This window comes from Antedon bifida, chromosome 11, assembly GCF_963402885.1.
Source record: "Antedon bifida chromosome 11, ecAntBifi1.1, whole genome shotgun sequence".
NCBI classification, from domain to species: domain Eukaryota; kingdom Metazoa; phylum Echinodermata; class Crinoidea; order Comatulida; family Antedonidae; genus Antedon; species Antedon bifida.
In genome coordinates, this window is record NC_136236.1 from 1,309,569 (window position 1) to 1,329,354 (window position 19,786).

Below are 19,786 nucleotides of genomic sequence, written 5' to 3' on the forward strand. Positions count from 1 at the left end.
AATGTGCGGATGTGTTACTAAGAATACGACATACGACATACATCACCGTACGTATTTTGATGATGGCTACAATTTCCTATTCTGATCCCATCATCCAACCATCGAATACGCGGTGACATCATGATATAGACCTCTTGAGAGTTAATGCGCACTAGTTACACGCCTGTTGAGTCGAAAAGACATTCTACGCACGCTCAGCATGGATGCGCAGAGGAATGATCAATTTGGTATTAATCAATTTCCGCGTCGAAAGATTGGAAATTGAAAGGCATACTTGTCAAGGCGGGTTCGTATCCCACATTGACGTCATCATGAGGGCACTCGTCGGCCGTCCGAACGAACTGACCAAGAGGACCTTGACCCACGGTTCGGAAATGGCCTGTCTTTGTAAATCAGTATTCCAGTGTGTTTTTAATTATAAGGGGCAGACTCCACTGACAAAGGTTTCCCCCAATGGATTGATTTTAAATGGTATTTCCTAATAGTCATTAAGCCCGACAAGTTTGGATGTATATCTGCATCATGGAACAGTGTGGTGCAATCGATCGAACCAGGATGGGTAAAGCTTGGATCCCTAGAACGCAACGCGAGTAATTTGACCAATCACAAGCGATGGGTTATTCTAATTTTCGCTTGTCATTGGTCAACTCGCTCTTGCGTTGCTCTTACGTCCTTGCGTTGCGTCATAGTGTAAAAAAACGCTTAAAAATCAAGTCACGTGCACATTGCGAAGAGAAACTCACGTGACGCACGCGCGCGTTCTAAATGTGTCATTGTGATGGTCATAGCGAATGACGAATTATTCACTTGGTATTAACTAATGGGATGAATTATCATCTCAGAATAATTGTATATATTTCTTACTAATGAGCATAATAAAGGCGCGTACTGTATCTAATTAACCGACGCTAATGGAACTTAGTCGACCACGTGAAAACTTAATTAACATTTACAGTTACTTAAATTCCATTATACATACAAAAGTGGAAAATGAATTATATAAAACACACACGTATATCAGATTTTGTGAATTACGCACAGTTTTACCTAATATCTCACAAGATAATTTTATGGACTGTACAATATATTGAATTGACTTGAGCTGCATATCAATAATAATAGGAATGCATTTTATGAATTTTTCTAATTTCCAAATGACCCGATAGTCTGCATCATCAGATCTGAAGGTACATACTGATTTGTGAACCCCACCACACATATAAAAGTAGAAACTGTCTATTGGAACACCCCTATTCTAGATATACCCTTAAGGCCAATTTACACCGACGAGGGGTAACGGTAATACAAATATAGAATCTATGTTATTATTCATTATGACTGAGCGGATCCGACGGGCGGTTTCCTCTCAGGATATTAGATACAGATTCTACGTGGGACAAGCTACGCGGTTTTCCGCTTACCGTTACCGCTCGTCTGTGTAAACGTACGGTAAGCGATAAGGAACAAATGTTTATTTGAACGCTATACACACACTCTTTTGGGTCCGGAAAGTGTCCCCTTAATAGAAGTTCTACATTTCTACCGTCACCTCGTATACATACGATAGTCTTACCTAGTTTAGGCATCTAGAGTCGGACCGTGTTAACACATTGTGAACGAAACCGTCTAACGTTATATCGAATTCTTTTTACAATATCATTATGTTTATGAAATGCGATAAGAGAAAAAAACATGTTTAAAAAAATCAATCAAATTTAATATACCAAAATGGTAGATGAAATTTAAAATGTAATAATGTTATCTGAGACGATAAAATATTAACACATGGCCTAAATGACAAAGATGATGCATGACAGAACACAACTGACAAAAATACATTAATGTATGGCAACACGTAAATGACAAAATACATTATAATAATGTATGGCAACACAAACCTGACAAAATAAATTATAACAACACGAAATGAGTAATAGAAAGACATTGGATTTATCGTGCGCGCGTTCTTTGTTTTTATTATATGTATTATTATACAACATTATCATTAATATCCAAAATTTAACACTTCGACTGAAGTTACCGAGATTTCACGTTGGTAAATCACAAACGGTTCGGTTCTTCGCTAATGTTTTCGATATGTTCTGACATTTTAAATTCGATTATTGCCTAGACACTTTGGCTGTCTTATAAGATATCAAGATCCAACGAGTGTAAATTGGATTATTTTTAAATCATAATATTTTATGTATATTCTTTTTTTATATATTGGGAGCATAAAGTAGAGAACCGTAAAACCGCGTAGTAAAACTGTTGTCACAACAACAATTGCAGGATGGCACATTCACACTATAAAGACTTTCGATTTGCTACTACCTAAAGCTTGGTTCCCACTGGTGACGACGCAACGAACAGTGGCTTGTCATTGGTCAACTCGCTTGCGTTGCGTGTACGTCCTTGCATTGCGCGTACGGCCTTGCGTTGCGTCGAATGGGAACCACGCTTAAACAAGGTCTGTAAACGTACCGATTTCTACACCCATCCCAAAATTACCACCACCTTGGGGGTACGTAGCCTAATAATATTATCACGCGCAAAGCAATAACAAACGCTAGGAACGTCAGTTGCAAACTGATTGATTGATTGCTGAGATCACCAGAAATATTTTACAACCATCAATGATTAGGAATAAACAACATCAATTTTCTTCCCTGACGTGACGTGGCTGTTTGTGACGTTCATCGAAAACATTAAATGTAAACGTTGTAATCATGGCTTCTAAATGAATATTTCGTTATTTTAGAATTTACACTAAAATTGTGAGAAATACATACTGCGAGCTTTTCTTGTTAACCTCGTGTAAGTTATAGTGTCAGTTGTTGTTGAATATTTTCCTGTACACCGTCGAATTACTTCGTTCATATTTTACGTGGATACATTTAAAAGTCGTAAGCGATTTATTATAAAATGCATATCATGAAATAGTATAAATTGGTTCTCGTTAAATAAGCGATGTATGTGTGTATATAGGCCTTACATGAACATTTTTTATCATATTCTGAAAAGTTACTTTTAAATTCACACTTACTAGAGAGAACACAAAGTCGACGCGCGCGTGCAAAAGCCGTACAATTATCATCAAGATTTGAACACGCGTGTTTACATACAGCGTCTTATTTCATGTTGTAACGCGTCGGAACGGTAGATGAAAAAGATGGATAGATAAATCTGCGAATACAAAACAAATCTGAAATATATACATTAAAATCGTTGCCGTACGAGAGAACGTACAAATTGCAATATTTGAAAACATCCACAGAGAGTCGTCAACTAATAAAACGCGCACAAAATAACGAGATAACCATGGCAACCAGGTAACTAGTTTGAAAGCAATGATCCCAAAAGAACGCGATGTAATTTCAGAAATATGGTTATGTTAAGCATAGGTAATTCTTATATACACATCGTGTGCATAACAACAAATATCTACATCTCTCATAAACAGACTTTGAAATTAGCTAATGTTACACGACCATCTTGTAAAAGAAAACCAAATGTGATCATTTTTAATCTAGCCAACAAAATTCTGCTGTCTAGAAAATTAACGTGCATATACAGTACCGGTAGCTATCTCCTATCTTTTTCATGGCTTATAGATTTTAGGTTTCGTATAGATTATTTTAGCGTATAGTATTTTATTTTTTGAAATCAATAATATTGTGAATGACCGCACAAACTATGTCAAATTTAATTTTAATCCATTTTGCCATTTGTGAATAGTAACCGAGTGTATTACGTAACCAGCATACATGTAAGGTCAAAGGTTAAAGCGACAGAAAGCGTTATATGGTTATACGTGATTTTTTTATTAAAGTGTATTGAGAAGAATACGTTAAAAAGTCACGAAAATTGCCTGTAAGCAAATTTACGGATGCAATTAAGAAGACGTGTAGGCCTGGTACGTTAAGTAACGAATATACCCGCGTTCAATGCACTTTTAACCTTCTATTTAAATTAGCCTGCGGAGTTGATTAGTTCATTTTGTTATATACTTTGTATGAAGCGCTAAATGGACAAGCTACTGCAAAATCCAAGCGTACGTATAGTAGTTGAAACTAAGATATCTTTATTTCCGAATAAATGACAGCTTGGCGCGCCATACATACGTAAGAACAGAATATGCGCAGAGTACTGCAAACGTTTCCTATAAGATGACGTAAGGACGTAAGCGATGAATCATCTGAACTGTCTCTTGTGATTGGTCAACTCACTTGCGTTGCGCGTACGTCCTAGTGAGAACCAATCATTATAGCGCAAACTCAAATAATTCTGTCCTTGTTTGCGTTCCATACTATTCGATTGACAGATTGAAGAATGGGGTTAAAGAATTCTCTAGGGTGATATACACATCTATCTAGCGTTTAATCTTCCATTCATGTTTAAATTTATTGAGATTGAATGTGTGTAAAAGAACACGTCATACGCACGGCTCCTGTTAATTCAAAGTTAATTATTTCGTAAATCATTGTGACATATGTATGGCGATATTGATGGTTATTGCCTAGCAAATCTTGTATACCTAGAAAATATCTCGGCAATTTGTCATCACCCAATTAACGCGCGCGCACGCTTTCAAATGACGACGGTAGCTTGTATTACGTGTGCGTTCAATGTTTGTTCGATTGAATTTAATACTATATTGTTTTTTTTAAATTACAAATTTATATATATACACTCATGCTTTGGCCCGGAAGATTCCCATTTTTTGTCTGCACTTCTATACTCATATACTGGTCCTCGAGTGTTGCACGAATATTACACACTTTCGCGAGGCATGTTTACTGAGTAGGCCTACAACTGTAATCTGTCTATTCTCGTTAAGTGTGCTACCAATTTACTAGCTACGCTATTATATCTTAATTGAATCAAAGGCTTAGCATAATTGCAATTGTTATACGCATCTCCATAATTGCTGAACTGGCGCCACACAATAGAAATTAGCATTTCGTATATTTCAACACATCTATCAGCGTTGTGAGACCTTCTGTAGGACTAAACACATCTATCAGCGTTGTGAGACCTTCTGTAGGCCTACCTAAACCATCAGATGTTCGCGATGAAGTAAGCACAAGCAACAGTTCGAATATTAATTCATCGCTTGTCAAATTACTTGCGCAACACAAGCGAGTTGACCAATGACAAGCCATTGTTCAAATAATCCATCGCGTGTGATTGGTCAAATCACTTACGCTGCGTTACGTCCTTGCGTTGCGCGTCCTAGTGTGAACCACGCGTTATAACGTTGATTGGGTCATGGGCATGTTAATCAACTGGAACCAGTGATTAACATATCAAAATGATATCTGTCGGCTGCTGTGATTCAAGGATGCAATGCACGCTGCATATACAATATGTACTGAAAACGTGAGCAAAATATTTGTAATATTTAATACAGATATTTATCAATCTGTTCATTATTATGAAAAATTAAATAGTTTACCCTTTACCACAAAAATAAACCGCTACCACTGACTTCTTTCATCCATCAAATTACAATCATCCTCGCACCCCACCGCCACCAGCACGGCCACCAGCATCTCCTCCTCCACATCATCATCTTATATCAAAGCTTTATCAGGCCTACCATCCTAAATCTATATGATATATTATTTACTAGTCTATATTGATTCCTACACTTGAACAAACAATCTTGACCCTTGAAATAATCGCTTACTACATACAATTACTAATTTACACTAAAGCCAAACATCTATATCTAATAACGTACAATGTAATTTACGAAAGTAATATTACCCCAATACTAGTGTGTGGACACGTCCCAACATTGGCGCCCCCAAGGCCGGTGGCGCGATCCCTTTCCAACGACTCACCTACGTATATCAAATCGGCAACATCAATCGAGTGAGTACACCTCATCTACGGCACATCACCTGCTCGTACAACTATAGACCTTCTTTCACACACGTCTAAACTCAACAGATCTATGACGTCATCAGTCAGTGATTTCCGTAACCTAGCAACATGACCTGAGAATGGAATTTCTTCTTTTCATAGTGAATATCAATTCGTCTAATTGTAGTTGTCGGTTAATGGAGGATTGAATAATTTCTACATTAATATAGTATTAATATCTACATAATTCAAAAGCTATTATGGACAATTTAAATTGAAGTATATATATATATTTATATATATGCTTTAGATATGATTAAAATTTCCTGGAAAATCAACTAGTCGTCGATGCGATTTCAAAATGTAGGCATAATAAAATGAACATTTAATGACTGAAATACCACATATAGTATTATTACTATACAAATATCGCTTACAAAAAACATTTGGTTTTCGAAAAGTTTAGTGATCTTAAACTTTTGAGACAGACTTAAGTTCTCTTTAGATCTCATTTTGTTAAAAACGGTCGATATATGAATTTCTAAACGAATTTTATGCGAAATATAAAATTTGATAAATGACGATTAATAGCATATATCGCAATTCAATACATTACATTATGTGTGTTTTATTCAGGTCTTCGTTCTCTTGTCCGCAAGAGAAACTAACGCGGTGATAGTATAGAGGGCGCTAGACTTATTTTGTGCGATACCGCAAGATAGTTGTTTTTCTTAACTAAATATAAACTTTTAACTTAATAACTTTTTAATGAGTAACTGTCAATGTTATGTTTTCTGCTAATAGCTTTCTGACATGACAATAAAATGACACATTAAAAAAAAAATATTGAAATAAAAAATATTTTTCAGGGGGACAATATATCTTTAAAACTGTTACGAGCGAGCGGCGTTTTTTTAGTAAGAAATATTTTTTGTTTATTTTATTTTTCTTGTAGATTTTTTCTGTTATCTCAATCTCTCGACAAACACAACACCCATGGCGCCCTCAAGGCAGTCACATCAAAAACGCTAACAATCAAAAGCTAAAGAAGCCGGTTTTTTTGATTTGCGTTATAATACCGTTGTGTAAATCATTACTACGAAGTAAAGTGGCTTTTAATTTTTTAATCTATAAAATTGTTGAAAATCGGTAAATTCCAGAGATGGAGGAAGAGCTAAGGCGGAGGGGGAATTTGAACAAAAACAAAATAAAAATACTCAAACTTATAAGTTACGGTATGTCACTGTTTTCTTTTAAAATGCATCTTAGACGTGGATTACTTTTAAATAAAAGTGATTACTTTTAAATAAAAGTTTTTATTGAAATACGTATCACCATGTCTTTCTTTGAGACACGCACCCATGGCGCAAACCACTTTAGTGCGTAAGTGCGCGCGTACGCAAGTAGACCTATTCGTCCTGATGATGATCCACAAGAATTTCCCCTTCTTATAACCACTTTGATGTACGTTGCTTCATATAATAATAATTTATGTTTGTTTTGAACTATATTGACTTGTTTTTAAAGCGATTTTCATTAAAATTTACAAAACAACATGCTCGTGGTTGTAGTTTCGAAATATTCCAGTATAAATGTTGATAAATGAAGCCTAATATTTCATGTATTCTGGGTTATTTGTCATGACTTTCTACGAAATATTTGTTTTTTTAGTATAAATTAATAACTATTCCTAGAAGCTTTAATCAATTGTCAAATCATTAAAGCGGAAAATGTCTACCTCGCCATGGGCCGGTTTATTATGATCTGTACCACGAAGAGAACGCGCATCTTGAAATGCGTGCGTTCATATTATGATATGCGTGCGTGTAATAATTTTAAACGAGCGCGTTCAATGCTGATACCAATTTTTGTAGGCGCGTGACGTGTACAGGCTAAAATGATGTTGGTTTTGTAGGCATCATTGTTCGTTGGCATGCTGCAGCTTAAGGCTTGTCAGGTTGGATTGAATTTACACGGTTCATTTCTTCTTCGTCCTCTTGCCAACCTGTCGCACGTTGATGGAATTGTCTTGTATTACTCAACATACGAAGAAAAGACGGCAAATTGTTCAAAAAGTACACGTAATATAAGCATTTAATTAATTGTACAAGTTGAACGGTGATTGGTTAACCCCGAATAAATGAGAAGTAAGACGGCAATTCGTCTTTCCATTTTCCACTTTATGAAAATTCTTAGGCATTAGCAATATTGCCGTATAAATTCTACCTACTCTCAACGGATTTGATTCTTGGAAGATAGAGGAACAGCCGGAATTAAAAGCGTCTATACGATGCTTTTCGAAGAAAAACACATTTTACTACTAAAGCAAAGTGAATTTCAAATTTACAATTCAAATTAGCTGCTGCCTAGCTCACTATAAATTCTGACCACAATCTATCTATAGGCCTACTGTACCTTATTCCTTAAAATAGAGAAATGCACTTTTGTTAACAGTGACGTCGTAATAACATGCAATAACGTACAATTGTACGCACGTTAACAGTACCATTAATAGTACGCACAAATTGTACGCACTTTAACAGTACCGATAATAGTACGCACACTAAATGTACGCACTTTACCAATAACATTAATAGTACGCACAAATTGTACGCACTTAACAGTACCATAATAATACGTACACATTGTACGCACTTTAAAAATACCGTAATAATAGTACGCACACTAAATGTACGCACTTACACAGTAAAGTACAAGTAGTACCGCAAAAATGGACAATAATTTGCTGCACTACCAGTACCGTAATGTGCACAGTACCAGGCAGTGCATTTGACTCGAACCGCTACCAAAAAAAGGAAAGAGGTGTCACTATCAAAGGGACCATCTACAGAACGTTAACTGTACTTTTCAGATCTGAATTTTATTAAGATGTGTTGTGATTTTCATCCAAATTGATAGCATCCTGTATTAGTTATATTATACTGCTATAATATTCATTTCCGACGAATTAAGCATCGTCAACACCCTCAAGTACTACATAAGCACAAAGTATCTTTGTTATCTTTATTTATCTCAATATCTATTATTCATTTGATGATGGTTATTACACCTAACGAACGTATTGTATCTTGTCACGCGAGGTTGTAATAGTGGAATAATACTTTAGTGCCAATGTCCGCTACAAGTTATAAATTGCACAAAACTAGAAATTATGATTTTTATAAATTGCGTTTAATGTTTTGTTACGGCGAGGTACGTATACCTCCGCCGCAGGTAGTACGGATTTCCTGAGTGCTTTTTAAAACTAAAGCAGGCGTGGTTTAAATATTACATTACAGTCACTGTGTTTTTTCACATAAATCATAGTCAAATCTCGCGGGTCCGTAAGGCTTAGACCTCCAATCAACGACATCTTACAAGCGATGCTTTTATAATAATAAGCTACACGCTAAACTGTAGCAGGCTAGATACGTTCCGACGTTCATCCTAAGTGCTACTACTAACGATCACTATCAGCAGACGACATAGATTTTGGCGCGAAATACTCATCATTATGTCTGTTGTGCGTTATTCTATTATGCTGGTTTTGCTTTGTGTAACTCCATGTTTTATTGCAGGATCAACAGTAGCAACCTTTCGGGAATATCCACATTCTGTAAACGTAAGTTCTGAGACACAACTTTCTGGGAAAAAGTCACAAAATATTCTTGTTGAGATGAGAAAACTCGACAAATTACTCGTCGATGACCGGGAAACAGAAACTAAATTGCAATTTTTCGCTGGTAGTCTGATAAATAAACACATGGAGCATAACAACAGCTCTGGAGGATTTGGCAGGATATCCAGCAGCAGGCGGAAACGTAGCAATACAGACACACATACAAACAGACCAAAGAGCGGACGCAGGCACCACCGCAAATGGCGGTCAAGGCAAGGTTCTTCTCAGGACCAAAAAGTGAAAAACGTTTATTTGAACATAACCACACTGAGGAAAAGTCCGTACAAAAACGCTGTACGTGTTGGGGCATCTATTTTCCAATCGCCGGGATGCACAGGATACTTGCTGGACAACCAACATGTCCTCACTGCTGCTCACTGTATTCACGATGGTAAAAACTTTTCAGTACATTTACGGAATAACAATATGCGAGTTACAGCTGTTAATAACAGGCCTAGTAAAATTCGTTTTATCATCTACAACATTACGACTGCGCGCGTACCTACGGGATGGCTTCGCTCTTCGTCCTCAGGCTGGAAAAATTACGATTATGCGATTCTGACATTATCGACGAAAAATCGTCCCGTATTATCCACCGATAACGTGAAATTTGGGATGGGGACATTTAAAGACGGAATCGCTACACATGTCTCGTACACTTGGTATCCATTCAGAAGTGGACGCAGCTTTTTACCGGTAAAGACTACTTGTAAGGTTCCGAAAAATGGCTTCTTGGAAGCTGGCAACCGGTTGATGACCAAATGCAACTCTGAACTGGGCAGCTCCGGCTCAGCTGTATTTATGAACACTATCAGATCTGGTAACATCATCGCAGGCATTGTTTCGTATAGACATTCAAAGTACGAAGTTATCAACATTTTAACGTCAAACAAAGTTAAGAATATTTGTTCAATGATTGCGGGTGATTTGCCGCACCGAAATATACCGACTAAGTTGCCTGAAACGTGCCGCAAAAACGGCTACAAGAAGCACCAGTTGCTACAGTCCAATTATGTGTCATTTTCAACGAAGTCAGAAAGTCCTAAGAAATCATGAATGATGATCAAAAATAGTGAACAGAAATTGAATTGAAAACTTTGATTTGATCGAACATCGGGTGTAAAAGTTGTTACGATTTATGGAAACGGTAACATCATCAAGATATTCAAAGTTGACATCAAATTGCACCTCGCTTTCTGCCTCATCATCTCGACTTGATGGAAGCCATCTCAAAATCTTCTTTTAACAATGTTTAAATATTATATCAAATATTCTTTGAAATGAATATATTAAACACGGTTGTTATAGTAAAGAAAGAATATTCCGATACTGCGCGTGTAAACGATGATGAAAATAAATTTGTGCGCGCGGCGCGTTTATAATTCGTCACTTCGTGATGCGTGACGAAATGCGTATTATTTGTAAATAGTAAACGAATTGAATCTGTATATAATATGGCTAATCTATTTGTTTTTCTATTCTTATGATTGATTATTTAATTATTATAATTATTTGATTGTATCCTATTTAATAAGTTGATAAATATAGATAGTTTTATATATTTATTTTTTATATGAGAAATGTAGATTAAGTTTAAGTTTCAAACCAATATGAATATAATAAAAATGGATTTATGAATTAAGATATGATTGTTAAACAGAATTATCAGGCGTTGTGTAACAACTGTTCGTTGTGTTACGGACACTTAAAATTGGTGGCCGCTAAAGGAGCAATAGCTCGTCTAGAGAGCTCGTCCAGGGACAATGTAATACGCATTAACGGAAAGGCCACGGTTGAATGTCACGTGACCTTCTTCCGCTTTTAACGATTAAGTGTCAACCACCAGTTAATACAGCACTTTAGAAATATGAAATAATTTCATACATGTGAAATAATTCAACACCTTTTCATTGTTATCTGTTTAACGTATGAATATTATATATAATTATGATTAAATCATTAATAGATAATTAATAACATGTGTGTGTGAATCCGTACAGTTATTTTATAATAAAAATACTAAATGTATCCCAAGATTAGGGACATTATATTAGTATCATGTTTTCTTACGAGTTTAGCATAAACATAGACAACATACTTATTTCATATTAAATACTGTGACTTATTTACAAATGTGATTCGGGGATTGGGAACGACATTTTGAAAAAAGAGCGGCGAGACGGATTACCATCCCAGATTGCTGGTGCTCCGTTATGGACATATACACGGGTGAATAGTCATGCGAGATGCGCATCGTCGTTACCATAGTAACGGCATCATTGATCAATTATCGTCACCATTGTTATCTGTGTAATCGCCATCGTCTTCAATATCATACAATAACTACATTCATCTTTTTTCCTTTAGAATCACGATATAAAAAATGCGCGTATACTTAAACAGGGGCGTTCCATGATTTTCAATAATTGTTCGCGTGCGTCCACTTCTTCGCTATCTTAATATAAATGACATTTTTAAAATAACAATCTTAACAAAACTAAAATTCATTAAATACAATGGAATTGTGTACATGACAGATGTACATAATAATCTAAAGATGAAGTTTCCTCATCTACCTATGCAGCAGCATCAGCAGTAGAAGGCTTTCTTTGTTCTCATCATACATTATGTCAGAGATTATAACACCCCTGGGAATTGGTGGACGTACATGCCGCATTATTTCATAGCACTGAATATTATTGAAAATAATTATTATCATCACGACTACTTCATAAAAGTGTGACGTCATCAAACTGATGCGCGCAAGCTAATTCTCGTGGTACAACAATGCGTGGTGGTGTTACTGAAAAAAATAAAACAAAACAAAAATACCGAAAATGGAAAAATAATAATCATTTTTACATGATTCCATAAGGTTACCAATAACCATCATTAATTTTGATTGCATAATTTTGATAATGATACACAATAGGTTATCATTGATTATGATTTGATATGATGACAATAGTGACGATATTGATGATAGGCTATCCGTACACAATACTCAAAGTGTTTGAAAGGCTTATCCTTATTTTCCAGAGTACCAGCAATTATTTCAATATTTTTTACAATACAGTTTATTCATTTTTGGAATAATAATACAAAATATTAACAATTAATAATGATAATGATAATAATAAAAATATTTCATTAATAATAATATACTGCTAACAATGTCTTAGAGAGAAATATGAAATGATACTTATAATTTATGAAACCACTCTACTGGACAAAGACAGTAATTTCACATCGAATGAAAATGTTATGTTAATGTGTGAAAATATGTAATGATCACATGATGCTGAAACGATGTACCTATTGGCCAATTGATCAATTTTACAGACTTTTTGAATAGTAATTGGCGCAAACGTGGCCTCGCATAGAAACGAGTGTTTAATGCGGCCTGCCATCACATGCTAGTGTTATTACGCTAGCTATCTTATAATGTTGCAATCCTAGGTCAGCCTAAGTGTGAATGCATGTTTAATCATCGGGAGTTACCGTGCATTAGGAGTATAACCTAAATTCGTGTAAAAGCCTGCAAAGGTTAAAGGTTCAAGATTTACGGTATATTACGAGGATAGGACGTTATTTCAACGGTTATACATACACATAAATGTAACGTTATTACGATATCACTTATACAAACGTAAAATATAACGTTACAAGATACGTTAAAACGATTAAGTGTGATACAGTGTGATACAATGTGATACAGTGTGATACAGTGGGATACATCTAATATTTTTATTATAAAATATATATAGTAGCTTAGTTAATGTGCTTGCCTTCCAATCCCAAGGTCCAGGGTTCAATCCTGACATAGTGCCAGGGTTGTAACACACGACTCTTTCAACTCCACTCCATAAGCTTCAAATGAGACTTAGTTTATAAACATGATAAATTACAAAATAGTTTATCCATCCATATAATTGGCGAGTGTGTAATCCATCCATATAATTGGCGAGTGTGTAAATAAATAAATAAAAACGTAGTGGTGTGATATGACTAGTCTCGTATTTACCGACGTAAATACGAGACGGTAAATAAATCAAATATCAATACTGATGATACAATCTTTGCCAACACTTATCACATCTTGAAATAACGCTTCATTTTTTTAATATACTTATTTAGTGAACTTAATAAGTTCAATTCAATTCAATTCAATTCAATAAACTTTATTGTCAAACTCATGAATGGCTTGAAACTTTGGCTGAAAGTACACACATTAAAATTGTCTAAAAACATAGTCGCACAAACAGTAAAAAAGAATAAAATCACATAAAACAGAGAACAAGATGTTATATAAAAACGTTAAAAGAGGACACAAAAAATACAAATCGAGTTAAAAATACAGCCAAGATACTTATTGCGGTTCAGTAACTTGCCTTTGTATTTATATATAATATCAATATATAATTATTGTTTTAATGTAAAATCTAAACCATGTACATGCATTGCTCGTACGTACATTACCTTGGTTTCACCCACCACGATATCGGTTAACAATAAGTTCAAATTAGGATACGATAAAAATAATAACATCTAAGTAGACTACTTAAAGATCAGGTTTTAAGATTATTATAAAAAGCATACGTCATCCATTCTCCTTATTTAAGTTACGTCGTCGTTCATTGATATTTTAAAATCCGCCCACCACAAGTCGACGTGTATTGATTTTAATGACCCATCGTTTAGCAATCATTCTAGTAATCCGTAAAACGATACGATTTATTTGTAACGTTCAGACTGTACAAAAATAAACATCATTTTTCTTACGCAAAAGTATAATCACCCTCACACAGTCAAAGAGGAACGTCACTTTTAAGTAATTGATTTGATTACTATAAATAATGTTATTGAATTTGCAATTAACGAACTTGACATGAAAAGACCTGCTATCCATATCAGAAAATCCAGCCTCAGGATTTAGCAACGAAATTTAAATGGTGATAGCGCCCTCCATCAATTTCAACTTTTGTCTCGGATGGATGTACAGTAATGGTATTATACTATGTAGCCTATAGACACGGTATCAAAAAAGAGATGATACCAAAGATGAGATAACGCGCGCGGTCAAATGCTGATGATCATAGAGCATCATAAAATAATTTGAAGAAATACAAATGTTAACATGCGCGTACAATTACTGATAAAAATAAAAGCATTATAAGAAAGCGATTTGAAAAAACACAAAGTTAACGTGCACGTACAACTATGGATAAAAATAAAAGCATTATAAGAAAGCAATTGGAAGAAACACAAAAGTTAACGCGCGCGTACGTCAAATAATGTCCAACGGGATTATTTTAAACTTACATAAGTAAGTAGTGTATAAACTTGGCTCGTATGCTAATGCTAATCATATTTTCAATACACTTAACATGATGGTGTTTTTTTTAGACACACGATTTCACGGTGCTAACGGAAAAATGAAAACAGATTTGTTTTTAAAAGAGTAAATTATTACGGTATTACCTTGTATAAAGTACAAAACGACGTGTATAGAATGGAAGGTATTTCATAAGAAGCATATCCTAAGGGAGCAGGGATAAATAGAGTGCGTGTAAGCTTAAAGTTTAAGTACCGTTCAAGCGTTTGGTAAGAAAACATACCCCAAGGTATAAGGGGATAGTATAATGCTTTTGGAGCTTGTCAATGCTTCTCTTTGTAAATAGTGAAACGTTTACTTATTATTGATACATAAGATTACAATTCTAGTTAAACACTCCATAAATTCGAGTTTGTAGATTTAAGCATCCCCACGCACACGATCCGTTCACTGTGTACTGTTACCTAACGCACATAAATCCACAGTAGCATCTAAAACACGTTAAAGGCTACAGCAGCAGTACACAGTTAATGGTTGGAAGCTGAAGCAGGAATGGATGAGGAACACACGTCAAACTGATGCGCGAAGAAGACACTCATTTAGATTTATCCGGTTGAGTGGCGGGAAAAGGAGGCGTGGTTTCAAATCGTCACGCGCACTCAACCAGTTTGAATTATAGTCGCTTACAACGAACCGTATACTATCATCCTCTCAACCGATCAGTTTTTTTTTCTTTCTATAAAACAAGAATCGTAGCCAGTGACATGGTTACTAACTTCCGGTAATAACAATTCGACTATAAAACAGAACACACTCACTGAGATGTTTCAGAACAGAGTGAACTGAACACCGTCGACGAACCGTTACCGTAACCACAAAGACGAGTTCAGTGCCTAAACACAGTACCTCAATTATACCAGTTATTAAAGCGAAACACAAACTGAGATAAGAACATTTCTGATTTTTGACGCTTGGAAATCATAGCAGACGACAGAATGCATTCCAATACTCTGCACATTCTGGCTGTGTTACTGCATGTACTGGTACACGTTCCGCACTTTTGTCAGGGAGTTCCTGCTTTAAGAAACATTGCTGCTGCAGCCGATTCTGCAGCTGCTACTTCAACCAAAGTTACAAAAGATACAATTTTGGAAATGGACTCGAATGCATTTGTTTCAAAAGTTGAAGAAACGCACGATTTATTGCACAAATATGACGCCATTGAGGATTTATTACGTAAAATTGAAAGTAATAACGATGAAGAATTTATGAATCAGGACCTTGACTGGCTACAAGATATCATTACAGAATTTTCATCAGAAGAAGAAGATAGCACAAATGTGCGTACAAAACGTAATAGTGTAGATCTAGTTGATTTGGAAGGAATTGACGCAAATGTGTTACCATCTCCAGAAGAGAAAAGAGGTGGACGTAGAAAGCAGGGTAAAGGTGGAAGGAGGAATGGAAGGCGAAAGCATGTTATACCAACTAAATCGGTTGGACACAGAAGAAACAATTTTGAAACTCCTTTAAACAGGTCAATGATGCTAAGGTTTCCGTACAAAAATGTCGTGCGAGTGACGTCAAGTCAGAGATCCGGTTGTACGGGGATCCTGCTTGACAACATGCACGTGTTGACTGCAGCTCACTGCGTTCACAATCAGTCGCACTTTCTACCTAACTGCAATGCAATGAGAGTTTTACTCCCGTACGTTCACGGATTCAAAATCATGCAGATCTCAACAATCCGCGTTCCATACTTATGGTTACGTCACAGCTCACCGTCAGAAAGGAAACGTCATAAAAGTTATGATTACGCAATAATAAAGTTAGAAAAAGCGACGAGACAACGGCAGTTTCTTCCGTTTGGTCTTGAGAACCACAAAAGAGCATCTATAGCTGATACGCTATCCTATTCCTGGTATCCTCTTAGTAGTGGCCGATTTAATCAAAAAGAAAAAACTTGCCGAGTAGAACTAACAGATTTTAAAAGAAATGGCGACGAACTTAATGTTGACTGTAATTCAGAAGTAGGAAGTTCAGGATCAGCAGTCATACTAAATACAAGGAGGTATGGAACGCGAATTATTGGAGTAGTTTCTAATAAAATTATTAACACTGGTATGGATGAGATTAGTGTAATAACAGCAGCGAAACTCATCAACATTTGTTCTATGATCGCTGTAGACTATAGAACCTCAGACTATGATAAACTACCTGATAGCTGTCCTAAGGATTCTAGTTTTAGTTACGATAGCTCAAACTATGTATCTTATCAAAAACCACGAGCAACGTGAAGGAAACTAATCAAACAATTTAGTTATAGAAGTGTAATGATGAATATAGCGCTTAAAGAATACCAAAGAACAGACGAGAAACGAACGAGTTTGTTTAACCAAAGTGAAAATGCGCTAATAGACTGGGAATTACGATAGAGAACGATCTGGAAGTAAACAAGGTGCGTTTGGAAATACAGTAAACAATCGTGAAAACAACTCGAGGCTTAAATTGTTTAAAAGAAAGACAAACACGTGAGGTCATGGATTAGAGGAAAAGATTAAATGCATACAAGTGATCATGGTTTTCAACTTAACAGATGGTTTTTAACTTTTATCTAAAATAAGACATCATTTTAAAAATGTATTTAAACTATTTTCATTCAACTCTATAAAAATCGGACACCCGCATAACACGTTTACCGAAAAAAAAAAGTGTACTTACAGTGTAAGAGTGAATGTTGGGTCATGAGATTGTCTCATACTGGGTGTGTAGATTTTTAAGAGTTGACTTATCTTACGATTGACCATAGAGCCTTAATTGTAACCGTGCTTAAACAACTTTGATTTTGATATTACATCGCAAGTATGTTCTACAACATTTCGATGTAAAACATTTACTGTTAAATTCATTGAAAAGTTTGTCGCATTTAGCCACAAGGGACTAGCTGTCATAGGTTGATATATGTGAATTTAATGGGGTTGAAAAGTTAAAGTGTGTGAATTATTTAAAGTTGAATTAACGTGGATGATGTGGAATATTGTTACTGAGCAACTCATTAAGGGTATATTTAAGACGCAAAGTCTTGGAAAGTATTATCTTAAAATACGCACATTTTGAACGTAATTACGTAAGTGTACGCACACTATAACACAATTATACTTAGTGTACGTACATTTTAGCGTAATAACGCGTAATGTACGTATGTTACCTTATTATTTTTTTTGTCCTAGGCATGCAACACGTAATTTATTCCTGTTTTCTGCAAAAATAAATAAGTTTGGTTCATAAGAGAGAAAAATTCAATGGATTGGCGTCGACCCAAACTTGATTTTGTCGGGCAGTAAAAAAATGAAAATTTAGTAAAAAAATATATTGCTTTCTACTTTCCGTTTAGGCCAGAAGATATTTATGATAAGAAATGTAAAGGCAATAGAAGGATACGGGCATACAATGAATACAGTAAATAGTTGGGAATAGTATAGCAACAAACACATTGCAATTCAATGGCAAACTTGAGTTAAATCAATGGTGGTTTAATATTGACATTTTTACATAATGTCCGATTGTCATGTTCAACTATAGGTTGCTTTTAAAGGTATAAATACTTTGATCTACCTCTTTTCTTCAGTAATACGGATTGGAGTTAATAGAAAGGTCACTACATACTTCCCCTAAAAACGTACTCTACCTTGAACAACGTACAATAAAGACAATACGCCCATTGGAATGTAGAAAGCAATTGTGGTAATGAATGAAAATGCTATTGTCAAATTCTCAATATGTCGCCGCCGCCGCGTTAGTTTTGACTTACTTTAAAGATAGTATATTCTTATAAGTTTCTGCAGTATTTTGAGTTAAAAGTATTAAGAGAAAAATTATCATTATTATAATGTAAATATATATATTTGTGAAAAAAGTGAAATAGAATTATTTATGGCTGATTGATCGACTGAGACAATAAAGATGTTTCTATTTAAATGTAAACTTGTTTTTATGAGTTTTATTTTTCTGTATTTTTAGTATTTTTCTTTTTATATCGGAAGTATACATGCATGACGAAGTACTATGAATAAAATAGCGAATGCGTAAACAAATGGAAAACGACGACGACAATACGTTATTATAGTTCAAACGACAACAATAAGTTAAAATACAGTGTGATTTAACAGAAGGGGGAATTTGAAAAATGTACCGTTCTTATTGTGGAATAGGGGATGGTGTACAGTAAAACATCGAATGAGACAACTTGTATAATTCAGCAAATGAGATTTCCCTGTTATTAGGCCTACTTAAATAAAACACGTAACGTGTCTAGGCTTATATTACTAAACCGACGGAGGTAATAAGAACCCGACAACAAAGTGGACCAAATCCATCACAACTCTCATAGAACTAGGCCTAATGATATGTAACTGTGGAATCTTTTCAACAACAAAAAATTCAAACGCAAGTACATCCTAGGCCTTGCCTTTTCCACAAGTTACAATCAAACACAGTTACTAATTGGCTAATTTCATATTCTGGTATCAATTGCAAGATAAAGCACCCAATCACCAGTCTTGTCCCTGCCCCTCCCGGCACCACTCCTTATATTAACCTCATTAAAATTGCATGTGTTTTCGTGGAAAGTGCACTTTATATATATTTATAGACTTGGTTCTCTGTACTGAGACGCAATCGTGCAATAATTGGCACCATTCAACACCAATCATACGGTTCCTATATTTGTTGATTATTGCCACTGGCTAATACGTTTACTTGAATTGATAATATCGTTAATAAATTCAAGTGTGAGTGAGTGCATTGGAATGGGCTCATTGAATACCCTTGCCCTGTATATGCCTACATATGAAGCCCTAGCCATTACATTGATATATAGGCCTACATATGAAGCAGTGCGT

The 19,786-nt window shown here is 35.3% G+C and overlaps 2 protein-coding genes across 2 annotated transcripts; both read left to right on the forward strand.

Moving 5' to 3' along the window:
* The first annotated feature begins 9,317 nt into the window (after positions 1 to 9,317).
* Positions 9,318 to 11,469, forward strand: LOC144855867 (uncharacterized). Its single transcript, XM_078713819.1, has one exon. It carries the CDS (start codon positions 9,386 to 9,388, stop codon positions 10,604 to 10,606), a length of 1,221 nt encoding a protein of 406 aa, XP_078569945.1. The 5' UTR covers positions 9,318 to 9,385; the 3' UTR covers positions 10,607 to 11,469.
* A 4,264-nt stretch (positions 11,470 to 15,733) lies between these two features.
* Positions 15,734 to 18,843, forward strand: LOC144855389 (uncharacterized). Its single transcript, XM_078713237.1, has one exon. The coding sequence runs from the start codon at positions 15,881 to 15,883 to the stop codon at positions 17,180 to 17,182; it is 1,302 nt and encodes a 433-aa protein (XP_078569363.1). The 5' UTR covers positions 15,734 to 15,880; the 3' UTR covers positions 17,183 to 18,843.
* Positions 18,844 to 19,786: the final 943 nt, after the last annotated feature.

Excerpts from the sequence above, each read along its gene's own strand:
- LOC144855867 (XM_078713819.1), top strand. The coding sequence starts at position 9,386 with ATGTCTGTTGTGCGTTATTCTATTATGCTGGTTTTGCTTTGTGTAACT.
- LOC144855389 (XM_078713237.1), top strand. The coding sequence starts at position 15,881 with ATGCATTCCAATACTCTGCACATTCTGGCTGTGTTACTGCATGTACTG.